At 43.1% G+C, this 11,579-nt stretch overlaps 1 protein-coding gene across 1 annotated transcript; it reads left to right on the forward strand.

Annotated features, from left to right (window-relative positions):
* Nucleotides 1–639: 639 nt before the first annotated feature.
* Nucleotides 640–11,177, forward strand: PROZ (protein Z, vitamin K dependent plasma glycoprotein). The gene is made up of 8 exons (XM_054388201.1): nucleotides 640–703; nucleotides 2,537–2,700; nucleotides 4,194–4,218; nucleotides 6,480–6,593; nucleotides 8,005–8,136; nucleotides 9,393–9,478; nucleotides 9,556–9,679; nucleotides 10,675–11,177. Exons 1-8 carry the CDS (start codon nucleotides 640–642, stop codon nucleotides 11,175–11,177), a joined length of 1,212 nt encoding a protein of 403 aa, XP_054244176.1.
* The last annotated feature ends 402 nt before the right edge of the window (nucleotides 11,178–11,579 follow it).

Here is an 11,579-nt window from a genome sequence, read left to right on the forward strand (position 1 = left end):
TCCAAGTCTCCTTCAGTGATCTTTACCTAGATCAGGTTGCTCAGAGCCTCATCCAACCCATCCGTGAATGTTTTCAGGGATGGGGCTTTGTGGTAGTTTTAGGCTATGCCTTTAAATTTGTTCAGATGCATCCCTAAGGAGGAGAAGATCCACGCTTGGTTGCTCTAAAAGTGGAGGGGTTCTTTGACCAGTGTAGCTAAGCCTTGGCAACTGTTTTGTAGGGACAGTGTATGAAAGAGCCAGACATTAAAATCAATTCCAGTAGTCATCATTCAGCTTGTGCTTTGCTTTCGTACATGAAGAAATGTTCATACTGTTCCTCTCTGCCCACTGTGTTACAGTAAGTGATGGCTGAAGGATGGGAGCAATACCCAAATCTTGTAACAACTCTCAGCAGAGTTGGCAAACCTACTCCACCTTCAGCCAGTGCACCCAGAGAAGGGGCCCTGTTACGCCACTAAGCAGGGTTTTTTTAAGAGGGTTTTTTTTCATATGTTGACATCGAGGCCAGGTTTTGCCCTTAGAGGTTTTGTTTTCTCATGAGCAGATGGACTTTAAACTTCAACATCACTCATGTAGCCATTTCCCTCAAGAGCTGCAGGAATGAGAGCAGGCAGCCATGAGGCTTTGAGGGTAACAATGGCAAGGTGCTCTTGGACAATATTTCTTCTCTCTGCCCTTTTCCTTCAGACAGAGCAGACAGGTATGGCCTTTGTTTTGTTGCAGCTTTAGTTCTGATATGTGCTACTGCTCCTCTGAAAACACTCCTGATTTGTACCTTGTATAGTGTTTACTTTGTAGCACAGAGTGATATCACTTATTTTCCTGACATTTCCTCCTGTTTATTTCATGTTGCTAAGTGAAAACTGTGGTAGGTTACTGAAGCAATGCAATTTTGAAGTGCCACCATTTACACCAGGGTAACATTTTGTCTTATCATTCTTAAAGAGTGCACCAAATATCAAGGAGAATTTTGAGTTGTACTTCTAGTTGCTGCTGAAATAATAGTAGAAGAGTCCTACGAAAGAGGTTGAGATGCATGCTTGCCAGAGCTTGAAGAAATTTATGTTTCCATATTAATCCTCCATGGTGTGTCAAACATAAGGAGGAGAAGAGGAAGGAAGAAAAAGATGATGACCACTTAAGTAGGTCAAAACACCCCTGGTAGTAGCAAAAGTGCACTGCTGGTTAGACTGGATGTGTCAGAATCGCTGCACAGCAGAAATGTGGCCTGAGGTGCCAGGTAGCACTTTAAGGTGCAAACACAAACATGAAGCATTTTCTTTTTTAAGAACACATGGGAGCCTGTTACTTTTCAAATATCTTTCAAAAGAATAACTAAGCATTTCTGTGCAATCTCAGAACAATTTTGTTATCTCTCACTTCCAATTCTGATATTATTGATTATCTCGACCTTTGTGCCTAGCACTGCTGGGCCCCCAAACACTGTATAAAACTAAAACTAAAAATAAAAATCCAATACCTACCCCAGTGGGTTTTCTTTCCAAGCACAGGAGAACTTACAAACACACACACAGCCAAATACTGTGTAGTGTCAAAGGCAATGTGCTCCACCAAGGCAACAGCCATCCAGCTGGCAGGCAATTTTTTTTTGTTGTGGGCATGTCCTGGTTTCAGCTGGGATAGAGTTAATTCTTTTTCTAGTAGCTGGTACAGTGCTGTGTTTTGGATTTAGTGTGAGAATAATGTTGGTAACACACTGATGTTTTAGTTGTTGCTAAGCAGTGTTTATACCAAGTCAAGGACTTTTCAGCTTCTCATACCACCCTGACAGCAAGAAGGCTGGAGGTACACAAGAACCTGGGAAAGGGACACAGCAAGGACAGCTGACCTGAACTGGCCAAAGGGATATGCCATACCATCATGCTCAGTATATAAACTAGGAGGAGTTGGCTGGGATGGGTGATTGCTACTCAAGGACTGGCTGAGCATTGGTCAGCAGGCAGTGAGCAACGGCACTGTGCATCACTTGTCTTTCTTGGGTTTTATTTCTCTCTATTTTTCTTATCTTCCTTTTCATTGCAATTGTTACTGTCATTATTGCTATTTTTTTTAAGTTTATTTTTATTTCAAATCTTAAACTGTTCCTATCTCAACCCACAAGATTTACTTGGTTTTGATTCTCTCCCCCATCCCACCAGGAATGGAGCAGTGAGCAAGTGGCTGTGTGGTGTTTAGCTGCTGGCTGGGGATAAACCACAACACAGCATGATAGCAAAGAGCAGTTTTAAGATCTAATAACTCTCATGTCCTTCATCTCTCTTCCTCTTTACTCAATTCAGAAAGATTACAGTGTCTTCCACATAAAGGATGACATATGATATAACCCTCTTAACTTTTTAGCATTGCTGAGCTCTTATTTATTCTCACTAAGAGAGATCTGATTGAGAGCTTCTCAGAAACAAACAAACAAACAAACAAAAACCCCTGTGAAGCCGGGGGACGAAAAGGATGAATATATATAAGGAAATTAGTCTAAGTACTGATGGTAATATTTTGTCATACTACATTCCAGTATTTATATCAGCTGATGATGCAAACAATGTTATCAAGAGACAGCGGCGTGCCAATTCCCTACTTTTGGAGGAGATACTCCAAGGCAGCTTGGAAAGGGAATGCTTTGAAGAGAGGTGTACACATGAAGAAGCAAGAGAAGTATTTGAAAATGATGAAATGCTTGTAAGTATTTTATTTTCATTGGTGCATAATAAAAATTACTGCCATCCCCCTTTACTATCAAGTACAGCTCCACTACCTGCTTAATGTGTTTGGGTTTCTTTCCATATGGAGTCTTTGCACTTTTCTCCTCAGCAGGTAGAAAGCAAGTGTCTTCAGTGGTCAAAATGGAAATGCAGAAGTCAGCTCTGTCACTTTTAGAAACCTATGTGACCTGCGCCTTATGTTGCAGAAATACGTGGCTGTTGTCCCGTCCTGACCACTCAGAAATACACCTTCAGCATCCAGCAGGAGCAGGGAGGTGATTGTCCCCTTGCACTTGGCTCTGGTGAGGCCACACCTCAAGTATTGTGTCCAAGAGAGATGTGGAGGTGCTAGAGCAAGTGCAGAGGAGGGCAATGAAGCTGGTGAAGGGCCTGGAGAATAAATCTTACAAAGAGTGACTGAGAGAGCTGGGGCTGTTTAGTTTGGAAAAGAGAGCTGAGGGTAGACCTCATTGCTCTCTACAACTACCTGAAAGAACATTGTAGAGAGGCTGGTGCTGGTCTCTTCTCACAGGTAATTAGTGATAGAACAAGGAGGAATGGCCTCAAGCTATGACTGGGTAGGTTTAGACTGAACATTAGGAAAAATTTTTTCACAGAAAGAGTGGTCAGGCATTGGAATGTGCTGCCCAGGGAGGTGGTTGAGTCACCAACCCTGGATATGTTTAAAGGTGGTTTGGATGTGGTGCTTGGGGATATGGTTTGGGGTGAAGTTTGTAGAGTAGGGTTATTGGTTGGACTGGGAGATCCTGAGGGTCTGTTCCAACCTGAATGTTTCTGTGATTCTGTGATCCCTTGGGGACCAGAAGGGGCAAGAAGTTGCTGAGATGGAGGGAAGCAATGCACCAGACAGTAGTGGCAGCTATAGAAAGAGGCTCACTTGGTCAGCATCTGCAAGTTCCCTCCTGACACTTACAACAAGATGCTGTGCTATTTAACGGGAATGTGGCCAGAATGGTGTTTGCAGGGAAAGAGGAAGCAGCCATCAGACTGCCCAATGATGTTCCCAGTGATTTGTAGAAAGTTGCTGGTGACCAGTGTTGGTGACACACAGCTCCACTCTGTGCTGACTCCTTTGCCTCCACCAGCTCCTGCTGAGGGACAAGTGGGACAGGATGGGACATGGTCACTTCCCAGACCACTGCACACCAGAGAGACAGTGTCTGGCCACTTTTACTAGGAAGCCACATTGCTACAGAATTCAACTATCCATCTCCCACCTGCAAAATGTTTCTCACAGCTTCTTAAAAAAAAATAAAATAAGCAAGATGCAAACTCCCTTCCATATTCTCAATCAAATTTTACTGTTAGAGCAGAATTTGTAATTGTGCAACTGCATAAATACTTAACCATAGTATGTATTCTCTCATATAATGTTTTGGTTTATGAAACTATTTATGGAAGATTATATTATTTGAGAATTGCAATTTCTCTTTTTTTTCTCCTCACCAGGAAATGTTTTGGGATGTCTACTATGGTAAGCCCACCTCTTAATTTCTCTCCTTCATTTCAGTGTCACTCTAGGAACATTACGATTCAGTGCAGTGCTGGTTTTCTGAGAGTTTTTTAGCTTTATTCTACAAGAAACACCCACTTGCTACTTGTCATGTCTCAAGTAAAGCAGAAGGAAAAGTGTTGATGTGAAAGGATTAAAAGAAGTAATAAATAGAAAAAAAAAAAACGTTTAAGACTTCAGAGCGTGTAGAAGTTGAATGTGAGGAGTTTTATCATAGCAAAGAGGCTATTTATTCTCTTGAACGTAAGGCTTTTCTGAAACAACCTTGGACCTATGAAAGTCTGCTTTGCTGATGCAATAGAGCAGCACAGCTTTACCAGCAAAATCTCCCAAATACAGACCTAACACTTAAACCTGAGTGAGATAAATAGGTATTAAAATCTACTGGGCTGTTGGCAAACTCTGAACACTGGCACCACATCATCCCTTGGCAGCTGTTGAGGCAAAAATACATCGATCTGTAAAAGTTGAGGGGCTGATGTTATCTAGGTGTCTCCCAAACAAGGAGTCTGGGACACCAGGTTATGGTGGCTGTGCCATATCCTCTCCCTTTTTTCTACATCCCTTGTCCTAAGTTGTTCTCCTGTTTATTACTATCTAGCCTTGGCTTTAGACAGTGGATAAGGAGGTGTCAAAACCAGAAGTTAGTATTAATTTTCTGCAGAAGCCACTAAAACACTGAGTCCAGGGAATCATTCTATGGAAGAAACCCATTAGTGATACAAGTGTTACAAAGAAAGATGCTGCCTACCTGGCTTATAGTAGTCTGTGTTTTACTACCTCCCTTAATGACAATGTCATTTGAGACATTTATATTCTGTGATTCTCACTGATTCTCCACTAGGTTCCTTGTCCTATAATATAACTCAATTTGATTGGTTTGGATTATTTCATCTTGAAAAATGCATGTTTGTTGTTTCTTACCACCTTCTTATTTTGCTGGATGCTTACAAACAGTTTGATCATTCCAGCAGCAGAAATTGTACTATTCTCTCAATAAATCCTTGAATCTTCTTCTTCCTCCTTTAATAAAGCTAGGTTTTAGGTTTACTTTTTTCTCAGTCTTACAGAAACTTGCCTGACCCCAGACATGTTCTGAGACTTCATTGCCTATATTTGAGCAGGCATTTCAGAGGCTTGAAATTACCTAACTTGCTTCAGACTGTTGTCAGCAGTCCTTCCCTACCTCCAGACACCCACCACTGCTGCAGGAGGTCCTCACTCCTTAACTCTGCCTCTCAGCTCTGCTGATGAGTTCCCCCTCAATCACCCAAAAACCTTCCCAGGAGACTTAAATCCTACCACGGTATGCTGTTGGCACCTGACTGTAAGTGGGCTGAAGGTGGTAATTGCTTTAAGCCAGTATTTTATTACTGCTCAAGCTAACAAATACAGCAGATGGTGGTTTCATATTTTTCTCCTGGTACAGGCAGCTTTCACCTTTCCATCCCTGCTATCAATTACAGAAGCCCACTGACCGAAGTTAACCTCTCTGATGAAGTTTTTTATTTTAGAAAGGTTGAAGAACGTGTCCCTGGTTAGGATTTTCTGGCTTGCAGGCTGACCACTTAAGTCTACAATAAGAAATCGTTGTTTGGGCAACATTTCCAAACTCTTTTGGAGTCTTCTCAGTAGAAAGCTTAAAGGGAAACTGTCAGCATTGCCTGGTGCTTCACCTGCAGGCATCTTCCAGTTTTGATTTTCAGTTCATCAGAAAGACTAAACTTGCTAGTGTCTTAGCTGCTCTATAGTAGTTGTACAGATTTTTAAGCACCAGATTTCCTTCTATTTTGATGTTGCTTGCTGTATCATTTTAATGCCAGCTGTTTTTTATCCAGTACATATCAACACAGATGGGATCCCTTAGCCGCATGTCCATATTACATTCGTAATGAGAGGATGAACTGTAACTCTGTTTTTCCCTGAAGCAGAGCATCCATCTTCCAGAAGCAGGCTCTGCCTCTGGGCAGCTCTGGGCACCTCTTGGCCTCTCTGCAGGAGCAGAGGCTGCAGGAGCACCTCTGGAAGCAGAAACTCTGGCTAAAATTACTCCTGAGGAGCTAAAATTACTCCTGAGGAGCACTTTGGTGAGATGCATCCTATTTGCTTCCAAACTGTCTTTTTGCAACACTTATCTGAGTGGTTTGCATGCTAGGAAGGGGTCTGCATAATTTGGGTCAGCAGTGGTGGTGACTCATTCCTCTTTTGTGGCATTTCTTCAGGAGGTAGGAAGTGCTCCTCGAGCCCCTGCCAGCACAATGGTGTGTGTGAGGACAACATTCGAGGCTATACCTGCACCTGTACTGAGGGCTATGAGGGAGAGAACTGTGCTTTGGGTAAGGCATCACCTGCTTCTGAGAAGCTCTACCTCCTCCTGTCGTAGGGGGCCCTCAGGAAACCGTACACAGCAATCTTATTATGTCCAGTTATCATATTTTAGGTTAAAACACACAGTTCTTGGCAGAGCAGAGGATGCAAAACATTATGGCATCCTGAGGTTACATAGGCTGCCTCAGCCCCCTGAGCCTCTCTTCTCTGAGGATGCAGCAAAAGGGCTGAAGCAAGCTTTCTTCACAAGTGGCCTCCAAAGGCAGCCCTGCCACTGTCAGCTGCACTCCCTGGCTGTATGTCCTGCTGTAGTCCTAGGCACCATGTGGTCTGAAGAGCTAAGGCTGTGGTGTCAGGGTGGTTGGAAAGCTTCCCAAGGCCACATACCCACAAGACAGCCCCTCAGGACAGCAGGACTCCAGAAAACAAACCATTTTCAGTGGAAGTGAAAAGGCACAAAACAAAACAGATGCTTTCTGGCATGTAAAACACTCTGGGACAGATCCTATGTGTTTACATCTGCCAGGTTCTACTTTCCAGCCCTTACATCAGTATTCTTGCTGACTTGGCGGTCCCCTGGGGTGGGAGACGCCCTGGCTGCCACAAGGCAGGGTCATTTTTTTGTATAAGGGGTGTGACTGTGAGCAGCTTCTGGGGTAGCACAGAGGGTGACACAGCTTGAACCAGTGCTGAGAGCTGGATCTGCTCCGCATGAGCCATATTACGTGAGGGTTTTTGCTACTTCTCCATCTGTGAGCTAGATCCACCATTGAATTGCTGTTCCTTGTGTTGTTTTGTGCTGAAGCTTAAGTGTTAGCTCACCTACAGGAAGCTGACCAAGCATGTGGCAATTGTGGTTAATACTCCCTTTCTTTTTTTGTATCTTTGACAGTTGTTCATTTTCTTAGCACAAGCATGCTAAGAAGCAATAAGGGCTTCAAGCACAGTAAGAGTTATGTATTTGGTTTTGTTTAGAGTCAGAAAGCTTTAGCCTACTTCCTCAAACAATACCTGCCTTCTTAACATGTGCAACAGCTCTTTCCACTGCAGATGGTTACATGTTTTAAGAGAGCAGAAAGAAAACCTCTGTCATCCTTCCATGGGTTCACACAGAAAGCCTGATTTGACCCTTTGCTAATGTTCCCCAAAACTCAGAGGAGCAGACAGTCTGTCTGGTGCAGGGAGGTACAGGGTGACCACAGTTTGCAAGGAGAAGGTGGGCAGCGCAGAGACCCATCCATTTCAGATTTTTGCTTAACAAGGGGAAGAGCTACATGGTAGGAAACACTACCTACCCAGAGTCTATCCACCTCCACAAAAAGCAAGTGAAAATGGAATGCTTAGTAAAGAGGACTCAGGACTCAAGAATACTCCAGCTGAACTGTTCCCAATGCTTTTCCTCTGGTTGTTCTTGTTTAGCTAAAAATGAATGTCACCACCAAGCAAAGGAAGGTTGTCACCACTTCTGCTACCCAGGAAGAGATTCCTACCGTTGTTCCTGTGCTGATGGCTATGAGCTTGGGAAGGATAAAAAACAGTGTATTGCCTTAGGTAGGTGTGAGCATGGGAGCACAGTGAGCACATACTTTCTTTCAGTGCCTCACTTTACTACACGAATACACAAGTTTTGGGGGTGGACAAGCCACCATCTGATATCCAAATGCTATCCGCCTGCTTGGAGACCAAAGTGATGGGAATATTGCTGAACTTCCAAACTGGGAAGAAAAAGGAGAAATCTAGGGACCACCACCCAAGATGCCAGTGCACTGGTAAAAGAAGCAATATTTGATCTGAACATTTAAGCACAGGTCTGCAGAGAGGACTTGCATTGTCCTACATATCATTCACAGCCAGGTTTTCCAATCCTATGCTTAGTAAAGAGCACTGCACTGATGACTTGTTCCTTTAGGAAGGAGGTTTAATTGCATCCAGTTGGGCACCTGATGGTCTGATAAACAAACGTCAACATTTGCTACCACATTAATTAGTTGAAGCAGCAGCCCTCTTCATTTTTTCAATCTAATCCCCTTAGGTCTGCTAAAAACACAGTAGGTATGCTTAGACCCTTGTCTGTATTAGCAGTTGAGTAGGAGTCGAGCTGCAGAGCCATGCTTTTGGTGACGACAGCATGATGTCCATAACCCTTTCACATTCCAGGTTGGCCTTTACTTCAGATTAGCTCTAGTTTGGTTCTGTGGACTAAGCACTTATTAGCTATGAGAGTACATTATGCATGCTCCTGGAGAGTGTCTTCAGGTTTACCTTTACCTAAACAGAATCCAGTTTGTGTGACCCAAGACCATGCCTCAAGGTGAAAAGAAAGCGTGATAAATGCAGATAACTGGGAGATCCACTTGAAAAGCAGGTGTGCTGTTTGAGTCAGAACAGAAAGGCCTGTGCATCCCTAGAGTAGGCATTTAATAAGAAAAATCCAAGCTTGACCTTGTCCAGGTTGGGCCAGAGCTATGAAATATTTGGTGCAATTCAGATACAGAATGCAAAGATGAGGAAGCAAACTGTGCTGATGGTTGGCTGGAGAGGAAACCCAGTTTCATTAGTTACAGACAGTGAAATCTGGTCACCACAAGTCCTAAAACATTCAGCACCATCGCTACATTGTTAGACTACAAACACCAAGCAAATTATTCCACTTTTTACCAGCTAAGAAACGGCCCTTCTTCTTTCACTTGGTGCAAAAACAAAACCCCAAAGTCAAGGTGGAAGCAATATGGCATTAGTTGTCTGGAAATGATGTAGCATGAGGTTGTGGGTTTTTGTTTGTTTGTTTTTTTTAATTCATTTGCTAGATCAATGTGCATGTGGAAGACTTCGAGACAGCAATAACCTGTTACGTGAAAGCAGGGAGAAACGTGATGAGCGATTTCCTTGGCAGGTATTTCTAGCAATTCTTTAAGCCCATCACTCAAGCTCACAGGGACAGCTCTCTAATGTCCTTTTGCATTTTCTTAGGTCCTGCTACTAAACTCAGAAGGGAAGGGCTTTTGTGGAGGAGTGCTGCTAAAAAGTAACTTTGTATTGACTACAGCAGAGTGTGCCCTTCTGCACAGCCATTTTGAAATCAGGGTTGGTGCTGGTAGGTGATCAAACACTTTTCTCTAGTTACAGCACAGTTTAGTATGCACAAGCTAAGGGGTGTGGTTAGCAGGTTGAGAGGTTCTTCCCCTCTACCCTGCCCTGGTGAGGCCGTATCTGGAATATTGTGTCCAGTGCTGGGCCCCTCAGTTCAAGAAAGACAGGGAACTGCTTGAAACAGTCCAGCACAGAGACACAAAAGATTAATGGAGTGGAACATCTTCCTTCTGAGGAGAGACTGAGGGAGCTGGGGCTCTTTAGCTTGAAGGAGACTGAGGGGTGACCTCATTGATGTTTATAAGAATGTAAAGGGTGAGGGACAAGAGGATGGAGTCAGGCTCTTCTCAGTGATGCCCAATGACAGGACAAGGGGCAAAGGGTTGAAGTTGAGGCATAGGAAGTTCAATGAAAACATGAGGAAAAAGTTTTTCACTGTGTGCCCAGGGGGGGTGTGGAGCCTCCCTCTCTGGAGATAGTCAAAACCCACCTCAATGTGTTCCCGTGTGATCTGGTAAAGGTGATCCTGCTTTGGCAGGAGGCTGGACTAGATGATCTTTCGAGGTCCCTTCCAACCCCTAACATTCTGTGATTAAATCTGCTGTCATCTCATGTAAGTATCTTAAGCTACTACTACACTTGCCCCAAATTATGCTACAAGCCAAGCATAGACACAACTGCCTCTTGAATGCAGTTCAGAATTCAGCACCTAAGGATAAGCTAAACCAGGTGCATTTAGAGGTGGATTTTGTTTCATGCAAAAATTCATTGCTCTTGTTGGGTAAATTTGTCCTTCTCTATGAAATTATGCATGCTTCTACACAGTATTAAAAAACTGTCCATATATCATAGTTTTCTGCAGTGGTTTCAAGAAAAAATGCCTTTAGTTTCTCTGCTGCACGTATTTCTCAGCATGACCAGGCAGCTGTCAGTTTGCTTGCAGTTTTCAGGTCTATGATAAATTATTCCCAAGAGCACTGAAATGTCTTTGCTTCACAGGGGAAAATGGAACTGAGAAGACAATGCAAGTTAGTGAGAAACACATACACATCCGGTATGACGAAGACACTGGTGAGAACAATATTGCATTACTACAACTCCAAGAGCATGTTGAGTGCAACAACCACCAGCTTCCTGTTTGCACCCCTGAAAGAGATTTTGCAGAACACATTTTAATTCCAAAATTTACTGGTGCAGTCAGTGGCTGGAGAATGGAAGGTGATGAACTACAAGATGATGAGCTGCAGGTTTCATATCTTCCTGCTGAGGACTGCAAGCAAATACTCAACATAAGCCTCACAAACAGGCAGTTTTGTGGACACCTCCAGAAGGCCACAGAAAAGCAACTGGCTGGAGGAAGCTTTTTAGCTACCGAGTATAAGGGCACTTGGTTTCTGACTGGCATCCTGGGATCGTGGCCGCTAGAAGATACTGACTGGGAAACACTTCTATTCACTAACACTGCGAGGTACACAATATGGTTTAAACAAAAAATGAGGTAAGACAAAAACACAACCAACCCTCCAGCACTATACTGCCAGCCACACTGCAAGGAAACGTTTTAGAGACAGTCAGGACACTCATCTGACACCCTGTGACGATTTGCAGCGATGGAAGTTGCAAAGATACATATATAAAAGCATACAGAAAGCTTGTTTTCCCTTCTTCTGATGATACACAGAATTTATTGTGAATTGTGAAAGTCAGTGTAATAAATCAAGTTGTTTTGTCAAAAATTGAATGAATTTTAAGTTTCCTAGAACTGCTCATTCTAAAACTAAAGATACGTTTCTGGGATTTTAAAAGTTGCTAGAAATGAGCCTTTTTAATTCTTGTCACCTTGAGGTTTGATTCTGCAAATTCATATTCTTATTTCAGCACCCTTACAAGTAAAACTTTTCAAG

This window comes from Indicator indicator, chromosome 1 (assembly GCF_027791375.1).
Source record: "Indicator indicator isolate 239-I01 chromosome 1, UM_Iind_1.1, whole genome shotgun sequence".
In the NCBI taxonomy this organism is placed as follows: domain Eukaryota; kingdom Metazoa; phylum Chordata; class Aves; order Piciformes; family Indicatoridae; genus Indicator; species Indicator indicator.